General features: G+C 42.5%; 1 protein-coding gene across 1 annotated transcript in view; it reads left to right on the top strand.

Annotated features, from left to right (window-relative positions):
* PTPRT (protein tyrosine phosphatase receptor type T) overlaps positions 1-17,357 on the top strand; it is a 497,897-nt gene that overhangs the window by 261,673 nt on the left and 218,867 nt on the right. The window contains exon 8 of the mRNA XM_058850913.1: positions 15,011-15,304. Coding sequence (XP_058706896.1) covers positions 15,011-15,304 — 294 coding nt within the window. The remainder of the gene's footprint in view (positions 1-15,010; positions 15,305-17,357) is intronic.

Below are 17,357 nucleotides of genomic sequence, written 5' to 3'. Positions count from 1 at the left end.
GGCAGCAGTATCCTCTGTTTTTTGGTTTTTTTTTTGTCTGTTCCTACCTGCTGTGGCAATGCCTCATAAATAAGGACCTTAAACTCATAGTTAAATTTAATAGCTATCTGTAGAAGTCAATTTAATACTGAAACCCTTGGTTGTGGGACAGAGCTCACTCACAGCCTCTTGTGTTTGTGTTTGCTTTACAAAACGTGGGCAATGTTCCAGCAGAAGCACCCCTGGTTTGGGGGGTGTGATGAAATGTTAACAAAGTGATTTTCACAGATCCACCAGATCATCTGAATGTAAGAACTGGAATCCAGAGCTGGTGCCACAGGCAGTTAGGAGCTGTAAGTTAAAATTGCAGGGCTTGGTGTAATGGATTGGCAGTAATGCAGTACTTGGAATTCATTTGGCATTTACATGCACAGTAAATTCCAAATGAGCTCCTAAGAACCCTATAAAAAGGAAAAAAGGGTGTATGTGAAGCACTTGTTTCTCCCTGTAACATATATCCTCTGTGTTCTAGGTTATAACCTGGCTTTGTATCATTGGGAAGATCTTTTAATTTATACAAAGAGGTGATTTACATTCCTAGATAAAATCCAGGCATTTCCAATAACATCAGGATAAGTGAAGCACTGTTTCCTTTGCAGCTGAAGCTTGGGGATTCTGTGTGAATTCATCTCAGTTTTACTGCCCATGTTTCAGGGCAGCTTGCAGTGAATATTGGTAGATCTCAAAGAAATATAGCCCTGGATTTTATTACCAATGAAGGGAATGCCTGCCAGTGGCGTGGCAGATCGTGTTCAAACTGGCAGCTGGTGACAGATGTGGATGTAATGGCTCTAAATCACTGTGTGGACTCACTGTATTCCATATTTTACTCAACTTCCAATAAGAGTCGTGCAAATAAATTAAAGTGCAGCTGTCGAGATCAGCAGCAGAGTTGAAGGCGTACATATAATATAAAGTATTCAAGAGCTGATGCTTTTTCCTGGAAAAATGTTGAAATGTATTTTGTTAGATGAAAGCAGCAGATTTGTTTCCCCTGTTTGTTTTTCTTGTCTCGCTTTTAATAATCAAGAGCACTTGTAATCAAGTTTCAGCTCTCAGAGGGGTTTGTTACAGTTTTGGGCTGGGTCTGTGTCTGTTTCATTACTCCCAGTGCACCTCTTTCTGGTTATTCCTTCACTTAAACTCTGCTGGGAATGAAATCCTGTAATGCTGTGCTTAGGGAGTGGAATACCTGTGTGTGAACCAACCAGAGCTGCTCAGAAGGTCCAGATGGGTTTAGCTCAGTTCTTGCCTTTTATGAAATTACTGCACGATGCTTAAAATCAGGGTTTTTTGTAATCTTATCACAAAGCATCAGCAGACAACTCTATTAAAAGGCCTGTAATTCCCTGTGTGCCCCAGAGAGGCCAGCCCTGCGTGTCCCCAGGGTGTGCCTGGCAGACTGATGAGCTCCACAGCAATTCCATTTGTCTCCAGACCCGTTTCAGCCACTTGGCACTGCCTGTTTTGTCTGTGAGCTGCTGGCTCTGCTCTTCCCTGGATTTGGGAGGGATTTCAGCCAGAATTGGAGGCAAGGCTTCCCTCTCTTGCCTTGCAGCTCCTGTGTTGGCTGAGCAGCTCCTTTCTTGACTCTTGCATCATCTCATATTTCCTGATACCCCGGGATCTGCTCAAATATTCGGAAGGTACAAGCATCCATGCAGAGCTTTCTTTTCCCTTGCCCCACATTTTGTCCCTGATCCTTGCAGAGTTTTTGTCAGCCATTAGTTAATGGAATTAGGACTCAAGGAATTTGTACTTAGATACACAGAACTATTGTTTTTTTTTTAAACATTTTTAGAGAACATTAAGCATCTTCACCTAGCATCCAGTGCTCTTCCCTCCAGCCAGGCTACAGCCACCTGTTCAATGAACTAAATTCATCAAGTCATTTTTAATTGTGTTCATTGGAATGTGGAGCTGTGCCAGGGTCCTACTAAGCAACAAATGGGTTCAGAGCAGGCACAAAGCAGATTCTGTCAGAAAATAGTTCCCTGTGGTGCTGGCTCCTATCAGCTGGACTGTGAAGGGTAGGGAATCATCAGCATCTCAGGTTACTGAGGAAGAGCAGAAACTTGGCTTATTTGCATTACAGTGGTAATTTCATTTATTTTGGGCTTGTACCAGCATAAACTAGAGAAGAATTTGGCAGGGCCAAATAATCACTGTATTTCTTAAATAATTAAGTGAATCTACAAATAGCTAAGCTGGTGAATGGCTGACAAGCTATTCATTAAATCCAAGCACTGCACCAAAACCTGTGTCTGCCTGTTCTTAACTCCAGAGATGTTCTACTGTTCTTAAGGACACCTTGGAAAGAGGCACTCTGAGTCTCACATGCAGAATTTGCCTTGAAGCAAAAAGAATTTATTTTAAGTAGCCTTACCAAGCAGTAGAACTCTTTGGTGCAAGTATTTTGGGTAAGATTTGACCTACAATATTGTTCCTCTGAAGGTGATGATTATGTCTAGCAATTCACTTCAAGAACTTTGTATTTGAGACCCACGCAGGGAATGTAAATTTACAAATTGGAGCAACAAATGGTTTTTTGTGGCATTGAACAAAGATCTCATCAGGTATTAACTGGAGCTTATTTGGACAATCTGCTTGTGAAGAGAGGAAATAGAAGAAAAATGGAAGAATTGAATACTTTACTGTATTTATTTGGGTCAGGTCCTTTCAGAGAGTTGCACAAGACTGTTTGAGGTGTTTGTGTTGCTGTTCCTCCCACAGGTGCCTTGATTCATTTTCCTGTGGAGATGTGTAGGGATTGAATGTTTCCCCAGGTACCTGACAGGATGAAGGGTGAATTTTGACCCCACACTTGATAATTACGCAGTGATAAAATCACTCTCAGGCGTTCCTGGTGATAGAAGTGACAGCTGATACAGTGACTCCTCTGCTTAAAATTTTGCTTTGATCTGCATCAACAGGAATTCCACAGGTACAAATCAATGGGAAAATAAACCCTTGTGTGTTCCAGCTCTGTTTTATGTATGCAGAAAATGCACAATCAACTTTGATATTTCGCTGCAATGTGAAAGGTGCAGCTCTAGAATTGGAAACGTAGATTTCCAAACTGTGGCGTTTCCTTGCTGATCTTCCTTATCCATCAGTGCTTAAAATCACAGAGTAATATAATCAAACATAATGACTCCTCTACTGAGTGAACACATGCAGTCTTTGTTATCACCAAGTGATAAGCATCCCTTACAAGGGAGAAAGAACAATTTTCTAAATCATGATTTGAAATGAAGGTAGGAAGAAAACTTCTTGTACCCACTTCTGTATTGGTCACTTTGCATTTTTGCTGCTGATTCTTCACTTTTGCAGGATGACAAGTTGTTCAGGCTGCTGCTAATTATGTGCTCACTATTATGGTAATTGGCATCTCTCAATTTTGTTGTTATGACTACAAAGTCCTTGGTAACAGGCTGCTGCTGCAGGAGGGCTGCAGCCTGTCCTGCTGGCTGGCACTCATCTCTGCTGCTCTCTGCTCTGCCTGGCCACGTGTGCAGCTGCAAACTGCTGCAGAGACTTTGCAGAGTGCTTGGCACCATGATGGGATGTAGGAAATGCCACAGAAATGCAAATTCTGCAGGTCTGTCCGTGTATAAACACATATAATGTGCTTTTCTCAGTCAGAAGTGACCTTAAATCCCACTCTGCAGCAGTGGAGTGCAGCATTAGGCTTGGTCTTATGCTTAGGTAGTCTGCTGTCCTCATTTCAGCCAGAAAACTTGGGTGAGTTGCTGTTCCTTGATGAACCTTGACCTCTTTGGTAGCCATCCTGAGGGAAAACAGATCCTGGGAACTGGCAGGTTGTACATCAAATCCTGTACACCCCTGTGCATCATCCTGAAAGGGTGACCAGGCAGTACTTTGGACTGCTGTGATTAATATTAAAAAATAAGCTTCCCTTGTGTCCTAGTAGATTTTCCATTCTTGCTCCCCCTGTGTTTTTGGGTTTTGCAGCACATGCAGAATCTCAGGAATTTAGTCAATGTATGCCTGCAGGGAAACAGACTATGTAAGGAACTCTCAGCTGATTAAATCAGTAAATCCAAATTGAATCTGGACCTTCTCAGGAAAGCCCAGGTTCAATTTGCATTGATTGGAGGAGTGATAATACACTGTGAGCAGAAAGCTCTGCACAGGGAAGTGCTTCAGTGAGGAAACCACTGGCACTCATTAGTCATATATTCAGATATTGCCTGGACATCTGCAGACTCTGCTTTAGGAAGATTTGTGGCACAGTAAATATTTGTCTTACAGCTCCTTGAAAAAGGCTTTGAACATATAATTTCTACTTTTAGAAGATACATTTTAAAAATAGGAGTTTTCCTTGAAGGAACCTGACTCGAGGCCTTGGTGCATCTGCATAAAATTTGATATTATGGGAGTGAAACACAGCTTCTCCTCTAGATGGACAGATTTATCTTACATAATCCCAAATGCAGGGGGATCCAAGTTGTGCAGGACCCAAAGCTGAATTAACACTGGTTTTGAAATAACAACCCATTAAAAATCACTTCAGTCCTATAATTCAAACTCCATAAGCCATAACGCATCTCTTTCAAGCCCTTTGTCTGGTGACAAGAGATCTTGTTTTTATTAACTGTCCCAGGGGTGAGACAGCAGCAAATAAGAAAGAATGAAGAATTTATTAATTAACTGCAGATATTATTGGGAATATTTGGAGTCTTAGAAAAAGAAGTAAAACTCTAACATCCAGAATCTTGGATATCTGGTGGCCTCTAAGTTTTTAGGGTTAATAGGATTGACTCTGAGGTATTTTTGCTCTTCCATTCAGAAGCAGAATGTTTGTTCCTTCCACTGGGGGAACAAAAGAGCTGAAATTCAGCTTAACTGCAGTCAGTCAGTTTTGGGAGTCCAGCTCTGTGCAGCAGGCAGGATCTCTCTGGAGTATGTTGTACACTGGAGAGGCTGCTCCATGCCTTAGAGGTAGAAGAGATCCCTTTCTGTTCTGGAAATTACCATGGAACTTGTTCTTCCTGGTGTTTAACTACCTGGACAATGATTTTGCCACCACAAGCAGATTGTTGCTTTGTAATAAATTCCTAGTTTGCTTCTGCAGCTGTGTAAGCAGCATGGCTTTTGTGGCAGCAGAACAGTTATTGGTAATGGACCTGGCTCTTTTTCACACTTTGTTGTCAATAAAAGTGGAAGGATGATTAACCTTCGTCTTGAATTTCTGGGTGAAATGTGGAGTACCAAAAAAGTGCAAACCCTAGGACAATTCCTGGAGGTGGAATTTCTGGGAATGTTTTGGAACCTGCCTGGGGAAAATTTAAATATCCCTGATATCCAGTTATTCAAGTAGTTTCTTCTGGTTTCCTGGGGTGCCAATCTGTTCTTACCCCAGAGAAAAGAGTAAAGTGAGAAAACTTTTAAATTTGAATGAAGCATAGCTGTGATAACAGCAAACCCTGCTCTTCCCTTGGGCTATTAATGTTCCCAGGTCTGTAATTTCAGTCAGTTAAGGCAGGAGGAATGACTGCCCAAAATGAGCACTCGGCAGAGTACCTTTGGAAATTAGTGATGTCCAAGTTCCACACTGAGATCAGAACTGTGCTCCTGCTCAGACTGATGTCAAACAAACCTGCACTCAGGTGGGCACCCACTCTGAGACTTGGTAGCCTGGATAGTTTGTCAGGTGCTGTTTCAGGATCTAATCCTGAAAATTTCCTTGGGAGGTGCCCCCCTGAGATCCCTGCTGACACATTTGTTATCTGCTATTCCAGCATCAGCTCTTTTTTGTTAAATTTTGTTAAATTTGGCTTGCCTCCTCATGGTCAAATGTGATCTGTGTTTTTCACAGATCTGTCACAGGAAAATAAATGCTTAAGTGGCACATTTTTCTTTATGGACTGAGAAACCCTAAATTTGTATGTCAAGCCTGGCACACGCTTCTTTGTAGGAGGTCATAAAGTCTGTAGGCTGGAACACAAGTCTGCATTCAGTCTCTGGCCCTGCAGCCATCCATTAATCATTATTTCCAGTTATAAAACAATATATTCCTAGTTGCTTCACCAGGGTTTATGGGGATTAACTGTGAGCAGAGCCTGGAAGTGCCCTGGGTGGACCCAGCTCTGGGTACAGGCTGTGGCTGGGAGAGGAGGGGTCAGTGTCAGTGGTTGGGGACGTGGTTGAGTCTGTGACTCTCTGCCATGGGAACTCTGTCCTGTTTAACTCCAGCCTGGCTCTTTCCTGTTTCCTGACTGCTCCCCAGCAGCCCTGCACAGGACAGGGATGTGAAGGACAATGGGATTTTTACTGCCCTGCTTTGCTTCAAATGAAGTGAAGCATCGTGCCTCAGGCTTTTCCTGCAAACCTAGCAGGTTGCTATGGATTAAGCTCCTTAATCAATCCAGACAAACCATTCCATGCTGCTTCCTGGTGGTCAATACCTCCAGTCACTTGCCATTTCAGCAGCTTAGAGACTAATGATCCTTCATTCTGCAGACAGAGATGTGCCAGAAAGCAGAAGTTGCTAAATAGCCACTCTAGACAGAGCTATAAAATCCTTTTGCCTCTGTCCTTTCCCACCACCATCAGCTGGTAGCATAGCAACTGCTGAAGCTGCTTGAACTTGAGTTGACCTGAAATTACATATGTCTCAGTTTACTTGTTTATTAAAGCCTTTCTACTTTTTTTGGGTGCTTGTTGAGATTACATTTTTCAGTCCCTGTGGGAGATTAGCAGCTTGTTCATGAGAAAGTAGAAATAGACTTAATAACACATGATGGATGAGCTCAGATGGACCCTGGAGTTGGAAACAAGAGGGAGAGCTGAAGGTGGCCCTGAGCAGTGGTGGAGAGACCCTTGGTTCTGGCAGGATGTGGACACAGTTTTCCAAATAATTGTAGAGATTTAGAGGAGCCATGAGGAAGAGGAGCATCTCACAGGCTGTTTTTTCAGACAGTAGTGGTGGTGAAGTGCCTGTTAAAGGAATCAGAGTGGAAATCAGCAGAGATTGTGGTACCTCTGGGATTTCTCACCCTGGGGGAAGAGAGAACTCAGGTTCATGAGTAACCTGCAGCTTGAATGATTGTTGGTGCAGCTGCAGCAATTTCTAGTGGAGGAATCAGTGTTCTGACCAGAGTTTCTGCAAAGCTCCTGTATTTTCATCTTGTTAAAGAGGAGATGATGCTTAGTTCTCACACTTTTGTAATTACTGTATTCAGATATGTTCTTATGTTAAAGTCTAACTTGTATTTCTTCATGGGTCATTTCCAGATTACTGTAAAACCTTAGTTCACACATAGCTGATGTGCCTGTCATCAAATCCAGGAAATGAGGGAAGAAACAAAAATTAAAAATTACTAATTGTTGTGTAAGGAAAATACATCAAAGATAAGTCTGGAGGACAGGAGTTGGTTCAAGCATGTTGGACATGCTCCTTGTGGAGCAAAATGGAGCAGTCAGATGCTGCATAGAGAAATTTATGGTCTTTTTACTTTTACTGATATTTTGGTCAAATGAAACCTGAACCATTTTTCTGTGTGTGACACATCTCAACAGATGGGACTAAGACACTCCATTCTCAGAACAGTCTTAGTAAGAGAATGAAATCCTTTCCCTGACAGGCTCTTTGAATGATTAAATCAAAGAGCATCACTGTCACCAGTGCCTGCTCTGGCTGCTTCTATAAAAGGAAAGTGAGTTGTGCTCACCTTTCCCAGAGAAAGGCATCGTAATTTATCTTCATGTGATGGGTTTAGACTGCACCTGAGTTCTGCTGCCCTGACTGAGGGCTTTCAGAGAGAATTCAAGGGGCTTACAGGTGCTCAGTATTATTTCTTGGCATTCCCCATAATAGACTGCTCCAGTACCTCTCTGTGTTTCATACTGAGGGCCATGTGCTGAGGAAATAAAGAGTGAGGAGGTAAAAATGCTTATTTTAATACCAGTCAAGAGATGGGGGATCAGGGAGCAGTTAATTTTATCTTAGATATGTGCCTTAATTTGTCTTAGATATGTGCCTTAAGGTGAGCCCATTCTCTCCACTGGCCATTAAGGGAACCTGAGATAATTAGAGCAGGCTGGGACATGGAGAATCTACAGGGTGGAAGTCAAGCTAATTGCAATCAGCTCATGGATGCCCAAAGGCCCTTGTGCTGGGCCTCTTGTGGTCCATGAAGGATCCCTGTAAGGAGAATCCAGACATCCAGAAGCAACAAGAAGCACACCACTGCTCTTCTCTGTGATGTGTTTTGTAGCTTTTGCAGCTGACAAACTCAGAAAATGACACATGCTTTAAAACTGAGAGTTAATTGTCCATGATTCCAGCCCTGGGGAGCTTGTCATTCCTGGAGATTACCTCCTGAGCACTGTGGAGGGCAGCCCTCCCATCCAAATGGGAAAGGCTGGCTGCTGGCACTCACGGGGCACAGGGCTTGGGATGTGTTTTGCTGCAAAATTGGAGATTCCTGCACATCAATACTGAGAGTCTGTAGCCACCTTTTTAACTCTGTTACAGTGCAAATGATGACTCAAAGAGAAGCATTCAGGTCTAATCTATGTGAGTTCCTGTAATAAGCTTTACAATTAGAGCACAGACTCTTCCATCTAATTCACTTAATTTACGCTGGGAAATGAGATACTGTTCAACTAATCCGATGCTATTTTCTTTATTGGAGAATGAAAGCATCCTCTGAGGCTCTGGTGGGATTCAGGCTAAGCTTCTGAGGCACAAATAGTGTGAAATGCTAATGAATTAGAACGCTGCTGTAATTCCCACTTGGGACCTGGTGCCTCTCTGCTCTCTCCCACCACTGGAAGGGCTGGCAGGAGGCACTGGGTCTGGAGCAGCTCTTGGTGCACTCAGGCTGACTCTGTAAATGTTTATTTGATAAGATGACACTGACACAGATGAACCTTCTTCCACCAGGATTTGTCCCAGCTGCCTTGCCTGGTGACTGCAGTGTTTTCAGGAAAGGGTTAAGAGGTTTTCTCCTGCTTTGCAGTAGCTCCTGTAAACGTCTTTGTGTTCTCTTTAATCCTTGACAGCCCAGTTTCTGAGTTTAGAACACATGTTCAAGTCACCAAGGGGCATTTCCTCTTCTTCTTGAGGGGAAAATATTGAGAGAATGTTTTCTCTGTTTTCATCAGGCTGATGGATCAAGTTCTCCCCTCATATCTTTGCACTACACCTGTGCTCTTGGGAGATGTTGAGGGAATAGGCTGTAGATTTTGGCTTTGGGGTTTTGAGGGGATGATAGGAGATAAGCATCCTGCCAAATATTGGGTCTCTTGCTCCACTGGCTTTCTTTGGTGTTATTGATTGCTGTCCCCTGGCTCCTCTCTTGTTTTCTTTGCTGTTGTGCTGATTCTCTGACCACTTTGCTCAATTCTTTCACATTTTCTGGCTCATTTTTACTTTCTCCCTTGCTTTTTGTACACGTAATGTGTAGTGAGTCCCTGTGGACAGAAGCAGCAGCTCTTGAGGGAAATGCAAAAGGGAAAAAGCACATTATTGTGGCAAATGAGCATTTTATATCACAGAGTACTAAAGTCACTTATTGCTGTGTTGGTAAATCGTGTGCTGGGAAGAAGCACCAGGTGGAGAGCAGGGACATGAAATTTTCACATGATCCAAAGAACTGGGCTCCATCCCAGAGTACAGGAATGCTCACAGAGGAGAAGAGGTGGAAATGGGATGTTTGCCTGCTGGGAATGCTCTGTCCATAATGGGTGGTTTGAGTGCAAAACTAAACAGTAAATGCTTTGCACCTCTGAAATTTATAAAGCTATGAAACCATTGCCCTTTGGTCTACAGGCTGTAGGAATCCTAAATCTTCCTCTTCCCTCACTTTTCTGGATTTTGGCTTTAATTAAATACTCAGAATTGTTGATTTCAGAATTGGCTCTGGGCACTTTTCCTGGGGCTCAGACAGACCATATCATTCCCTGGTGCAATTTACCTGTCCAGGTGAATTAATGATTCATTTATTGCTGCTGCTGGCACATTCTTATAACACTTGACACGTGCCATTGCTGTCAGCCTGATACAGTACTGAGAGACAGATCTGAATGTCTCTCTTAGACAAAAACTATTACTGCAGTGTCAGCACAGTGAAATCTTCTCTTGCTAAATATTGTAAAAGCCAAGTGCCTTTTTTCTTTTGTGTAAAAAATGGAACTGGAAGTTTGGACCATCACTAGAAAGATAAACTTACCTGTTGCATTTATGACAGTGGTAGGAAGTGTGAAAATAAGCAATGCTGGTGTAAATATTGACATCCAGAGCTCTGAAGACTCATTGCTATTGTATAAATCTAGAAAAGGTGCCCATGGATGCTGCTCAGACAGTCTGGCTGTTGTAGACAACTGTATAGGTACTTTGTATTCTGTGTTTTCTGCTTTAAAGAGTTTTGAGAAGCTTAAAATTTGGTTTCCTTTCCTTTCAGTCCCATCCTGATCAGTTTGACAAGTTCACAGCTGCTCATTTAGGACTTGGTGAGAAAGGCTTTTATAATCCCCACGAGGAGGGGCACAATCAGGATCATGTTGGAAATCAGATCCTGCTTGTCAGGGAAAGGTCTTTGTGCAGCAGGTCCCACCTTCACCTTTTCAACCCTCAAAGAGTAAGAACCACTGAGTCTCTTCTGATCTTGTTTTTAGAACCTCGGCTCTGTCCTATGCATATGAGAAAACGAAACATGGAATTGTGACATTAGGGGTTCTTTTTGTCTAAAATCAGCCACAACCCATCCCATGCCAAAGAGAGTTCATGGTCACCTGATCTGCACAGTTGATCAGATGGTTTTATTACAAAAAAGGAAGAAATTAAAAAAATAAATCATATAAAATTCATAGTTTAAAAGGAGTATCCAGCTGTTTTAAGATTGCATTTTCTATAATGTCTTTCTTTATGGATTATTTCACAGGAGAAAGTGGTAACAGTTGTTGAGGATTCTTCTCTAGTTTTTCAGTCTTCCCAGTGGCATCTTAAGGATTCATGGAGCCAATTATTCTTCCATCATGTAAAAATTGCTTACAATTGCCTTGCTTAGAAAGCCAAATAGAGAAATATTCCAGCAGTTGAGTAGAAACACTCAGGAATATTTGCCGAAGAGTAAAACACATTTGTTTTCCACAACAGTTGGAAAGTAGAGTGTTAATGGTATTAAGTGGAAGAATTGAAGTGTCTGGATGATGCTCTTTGCATTGTAAAATCCCAGAATGGTTTGGATTGGAAGGAACCTTAAAATTAATTTCATTCCACCCCCTGCCATGGGCAGGACACCTTCCACTGTCCCAGGCTGCTCCAATCCCATCCAGCCTGGCCTTGGACACTTCCAGGGATCCAGGGGCAGCCCCAGCTGCTCTGGGCACCCTGTGCCAGGGCCTCAGCACCCTCACAGTGAGGAATTTCTAATATCCAACCTTTGCCTGTCCTCTGCCAGTTTAAAGCCATCAGCTCTTGTCCTGTCACTATGGATGATAGAATTTTAGGTGCTGCTGCAAAGAACAGGGATTTGGGCTTGAGTTTTGCCAGGCTTCAGATCCTCTGTGATTCTGTTTGGTCTATTCTGGTCCTAGATGTTAATTTTGTTTTCTCACACTCTTTGCATTACTAGAATTCATTTCATTTTCAATCTCTAACAGTGTTCAACATTCTGAGCTGTAGATGGGGGCTGTATTTTCTGTTCTAACAGGAGGAGAAAGACACACCCCAATTCCCTTTGTGTCTGCACAACTGGACCTGGTTTTAGATTCAATAAAATATACCTGGTCAAAATATACCATGGTCAAAAACTCTGGTTTTTGGGGATTTTTTAATGTTTGGGGCTTTTTTTTAATTTTATTTTTTTTTTTATTTTGAAGTGAGCTCCCATTTTTCCATGTCATTCCCAAGGCTGGGGTTCAGCTGGATATTCCAGCTGCAGGAATCCAGTTCCAGATGTGCTGCTTGCAGGGGAGCCTTTGGTTTCTTCCTCTCTGTCTGGAGGAGGTGAGAGAGTGGCTGAAAGGGAGCACCAGGCCAGGCTTGTGATATAAAATACTGCTGGGATGAAATGGGGCTTAAAATATGGTTGTTCACAATTACATGTGTACAAGGCCAATCTGTGACCATGTTTATTTAATCAAGATCAAACAGAGATTTTAATTAAAATAGTGAGCTCATAACATCAGGCTGGTCATCTGTAACCGGCAAGCGGGTTTTGAAACAAAAAAATATTCTCATTTATGTGCCAGTTTTGCTAAATAATGGGTAACTTGTTTAGATCACTTGCAGTAATTTGGCACAGAGTGATATTAAAAAAGTAAAAGCTTTTGCTCCAGTTGGTGCTAGTAGGAAATAATCCATTGTTTTCAGTGAGGTGGGACCTATTCTTTAAAAACTACTGGAACAGCTCCTTATCTTAGTCCCTTAAATTCAGAAAATAGGAGTAACAATTTAAATTCCTACTTTTATTACCTTTTACAGCACCTGTTTTTTCAGTGGTAGAGAAAGGGTGAAATAAATGGAGGAAAGATGGGAAAGATGTTTGTTTTTTTTTGGTGGGGGTGATTTGGATTGGGACAGAAGTAGGGAAGATGGGCGTGTTGGGTGACATTGTAATTTAAATCTGTTTGGCAATAGCAGTTACTAAACTCGCTAGATGAGATCTTCATGTCTGCTTAGTAGGATAAACTGCTCTATTAATTAAGCTCAGTCCCATAAATCTCTTCTAAGTTGCCATCAAATCCCAAAGTAACCTGGATCACGTTGCTATTGAAATCTGCAGCCCAGGAGAATGGAGTTTAATATTTCATTTGTCTTGTTCAGCTATGATGTGACTTGTAAAATGTAGTTTTTGCATTGGGAATAAAAATAACCAAGTCTATCTTTTAAATGCCTTGCACCAAGAAACAAGTAATAAACTTCTTGTGATCTATAATAATTTGATTTTTAATGAAAATGTATACACATATGCTTTTTGAAAACAATTTTCTTGGAGAAATAACTTTGTAAGTCAAAACATAATCAGCCTGGCATTTCATATCAGACAAAGATTCTGACAGGTGTTATGGAAGTGCAGAATTAAAGCAGAAACAGACATTCCACAGAAAACCTATCTGGCATCACTGATTTTTGTTCATGTTGGATACCTGCTGCAATTACAATTTAGATTGTTCTTTCTCCAGAGGTACAATGCACAGCTCCTGCAGTCAGTCTCAAGGAGATAGAAAGTTTTGTTGTAAACAGTTTAAGGAAATGAAATCAATCATAATTTCAGTTGATCCTTTTGTACAACAGTTTCTTTCTCTTCACTGAGCAGATCTTAACCTGCAAGAATTGTCATGAAGGGAAAATCCAACCTTCCTCCCATTGTGTCATGCTCAAAGCCATTTCTTCCACATTTCTGTGGGTTCTGGATTCTTCCAGTTCTTTGAGGAATCACCTTTAGGAGGGAGGGGTTTAGAATGACTCCCACTGAACTTGAAATTTCTTACGTTGTAGCATTTATGTGTTTCTTTTTCTGAGGCACAGATCACAGGATGGTTTGGGTTGGAAGAGACCTTAAAGCTCATCCCATTCCACCCCTGCCATGGGCAAGGGCACCCTCCACCATCCCAGACTGCTCCAATCCCCATCCAACCTGTCCTTGGACACTTCCAGGGATCCAGGGGCAGCCACAGCTGCTCTGGGCACCCTGTGCCAGTGTTTGAAGCCCTTCTTGATAAAAATATTCTTTTTTTGTCACCTGATTTCATGAGAGAATAGAGTTTGTGTCCTCTGGGCTGAGGGCAAACCACATTAGAGTGTGACAGAAGGGAAGGTTGGGAAAGATTCAGAAAATTGCTCATAATCTTGCAGAGTTCAGCTGAGGTTTTCCAAGGTGTATGTTATTCATGTGGTTTCCAGAATGTGTTATTTACACTGACAGAGATGGGGGACAGAATAATAAAAATCAGGAAGGCAGCCAGAGCTCTGTAGATTTTATTTATTTTTAAATTTTTTTTTAATTTTTTTTGTGGCTTCCATCAAAGGGAGCTGCTGAGATGTCTTTTATCAGCTTGCTTTGCTTTTTCTCGTGGAGGTCATACTCAGTAGCTGGTTCCTGCCTCCTCATGCTGCTTCTCAAACACCCAGGCACTCTTCAGGTCTCATGCAGACTTTCTTGAGTACCTTTGCCCATGAAGTTGAGCAAACTTTGCAATCAAACACCACAGGAGGTGGTGATTTACTGTTGCCTTGGAGTTTTCTCAACTCTGAGCTACCAAGAGCGCCACTTAGAGCCAGTTCCAGCAGCATCCTGGCTGCTGGGCATGGGAAGATCACTGGTGTTTAAATTTGCTAATATTGTCTCAGCCAGTGCTTTGATTAGAAAATAAACCCTGGTGTTTATCTCTGGTTTGGGGGTTAAGATCAGAAAATGAACAAGTGACTTGAGTTTTCGTCTTGTTGCTAATTGTGTCATGTTAAGCACTAGAATTTGGCTGAACCCCAGCACCACGATCAGTGACTGGGATATTCTGCTGTGTCAGGTCACAGGACAGAGGAAGGGCTGTGCTGGAACCCTTTTATTCACAGTTTGTGCTAAGGGCACTCTGTTCTCTCTTATTTAGGATTTCTTTCCCCGTCCCTGACCCTCCAAGATTCTGTGAGTGCTGTTGTTCATGTGCTTAAAAGAGGGATCAAGTATAAACATCATGATGATCAAAATTAATGATTAAAAGACATTTTTAAACCAGAAAGCTGCTTTGTGGTTCCTGTATTTTCACAGGTGTTTCTCAGCTGCTAACACTACCCCCAGTGCAAGGGGGTTGAAATTTAAGCACAAAAAATTCAAGCCCAATTCTTTCCAGTAACAGATTAAATTCTTATAAAATATTCTGTAAATGAGAAGGGAAATTGTGCTTTTGTTACAAAAGGTTTTGGGACAGCCTTACTGCACTGATACATGATGGAAATTTGGGCATTTTCTGACTCCTTGGGATTTGTTTTTGTCCCCAGAGCCTCCCACCCCGATCGCCCCTCCGGAGCTGCTGGCCGTGGGAGCCACGTACCTGTGGATCAAACCCAACGCCAACTCCATCATCGGGGACGGGCCCATCATCCTCAAGGAGGTGGAGTACAGGACCACCACGGGCAACTGGGCAGAGACTCACATCGTGGACTCTCCCAACTACAAACTGTGGCACCTGGACCCCGACGTGGAGTACGAGATCCGAGTGCTGCTGACGCGCCCTGGGGAGGGGGGCACGGGACCCCCCGGGCCCCCGCTCACCACCAGGACCAAGTGTGCAGGTAAGGCTGCCCTGCTCCCCAACAGCTGCTCTGCCTCCTCTTCCTCACTGCAGGTGCTTCATCAGGGCTCTGAAATGACAGCGTGAACTTGGATCCATCCTTTTATTCCACAGGCAGGTGTTGGTTTTACGCCCGTGGTTTATCTGACAAACTCTTGCCACAGTGTGAGGCTGCCTTCTGTTGGAATAGGCAAATGACTTTTTTTTTCTGACCAGTTCTCCAGAAAGAAAAATGTTCTTAAGACCAGTCTGTGATAAAATTTTCACCTCTAAGTGCAGAACAAAATTCATGTTGTTCTTGGACAGTGGATCTGCAGTGGTTATTTAAAAACTGGCACTGGTATCTGTTTGAGTGCACTGGGGTGAAAGAAGAAACATTTAATTTTTAAAATATGCTTTTGTGTTCCATTTGATGGAACTGATTCCCCTCCTCATTTCTGACAAAGGATTGTGTTCAGACACCATGCAGCACCCTCCTTTTCTCTTTCATATTAGAATGGATCAATTCTGATCCAGGGACAGAGTAGTCTATCTTTCTTTCTAAGCCGTATTGGACTTCCCGTGAAAAACTGACGGATGGTGTTGCTCATGTTTCAGATATATTGGTTATTCATCCTGGTGTCATGCATTAATCATTAGTCATTAAGGGAAATCAAGCCCTGTGCCTGGCAAGGGGATGAGCAAAGCACTTTTCTGCCTCACAGGTTTTTTTCCACCACACAACTTCATTTTCTCACATTTCTGTAATTTTTGCAAGGTCCTTACTGTGGTGTGAACAAAGAACAGGGACTAAAATGCTGCTCTCCTTTTGCTACAAGCCCTTCCCTCCCCACAAATTAGTGGTTTACGACATCTGGATTTAAGTACTGAAAACCTTATAAGAACATTCTGTTTCCTGTTACTCTTTCTGATCAAACAGCAAATCTGAAGTGGGAAGAAGGCATCCAGAACACCCAAAATCATTCCAAGATGGGATTAAGCAGTGCAGTGTTAGTGTTCCTCATCCACTTCATGGCAGGAACACTTCATCCTCTTTCTCCACCAAGAGAGGAAGCCTGGCAGGCTGACTGTGTTTTGGGTAGCACATCCTTTATTGTGAAGGTTGTAAATTAGCAAACATTCAGTGCCCCTTTGAGAAGGTTTGGTTAAAAATCAATGATGAGCACCCTGACATGGAGGTGTTTCCTTGGTTCAGCACCTGTCCTTTGGTAGAACACAGATGTTGAAGGCTTTGCAGCAGCTGTGTGGAAAGTGTGAAGTGACATGGATGATGTCCTGGCCTGTTTGGGAAGTTGGCACATGTTGTGCTGCTCACCTTGTGGCTTTCTTCTCCTTCCCTAGAGTGGTCAAATTCTCTGACATCACCAGAAGTCACTGCAGGCCTGGCCTGGGACTGTGCATTTGCAGATGGAAATGTGACGTGCTTAGATTTGCTCTGGGGTTGATGCGTTGTCACTTCACAGTCACACTCTCTGCAGCAGCAAAATGTTCACACCTCTCTGTCTTACCTGTAAAAAATGCTGGGTTTGGCTTAATTCAGGAGTTAAGATTAAAAAATATTGACTTTGTGCTTAATACTGCCCCGTGTCCCAGATCTCTGCATTTCCTGCCCAGCTCAGGTATCGACTGGCACAGAGAAGGATGACGTGGATAATTTGTTCAAATTGGCAAAGCTGAGGCACTTTCTGGTTTCCATCCTATTTTACTAATGAAAATCTAACTGGAGAAGGTCATTCTGTTAATGTTAGCTGTCATACAGGCCTTGTTGAGATTGATGGTGATGGCATTTATGTTTTGTTTAGGGCACTGGGTAGGAGAAATTGTAATGATCTTGATCTAAGCGTGGACCAGGAGGAAGGGAGAGATTTAATAGCTAAAGATGTACAATTTCACCAAATGCCAACTTGAAATGATAGAAAAGAAAATGCAACTCATTATTCCAATTTTCCTATGTCAAGGAACTCCTTCAGAACACCGTTTTGAAGGTAATTACACAAAACTTTCACGGTGAAGATTTTCAAAAATGTGCTGAACTGAGAAAACAGCTCTGCTGC

The sequence above is a fragment of the Poecile atricapillus genome, chromosome 15 (assembly GCF_030490865.1).
Source record: "Poecile atricapillus isolate bPoeAtr1 chromosome 15, bPoeAtr1.hap1, whole genome shotgun sequence".
In the NCBI taxonomy this organism is placed as follows: domain Eukaryota; kingdom Metazoa; phylum Chordata; class Aves; order Passeriformes; family Paridae; genus Poecile; species Poecile atricapillus.
This window is presented reverse-complemented; position numbering and strand designations above follow the sequence as displayed.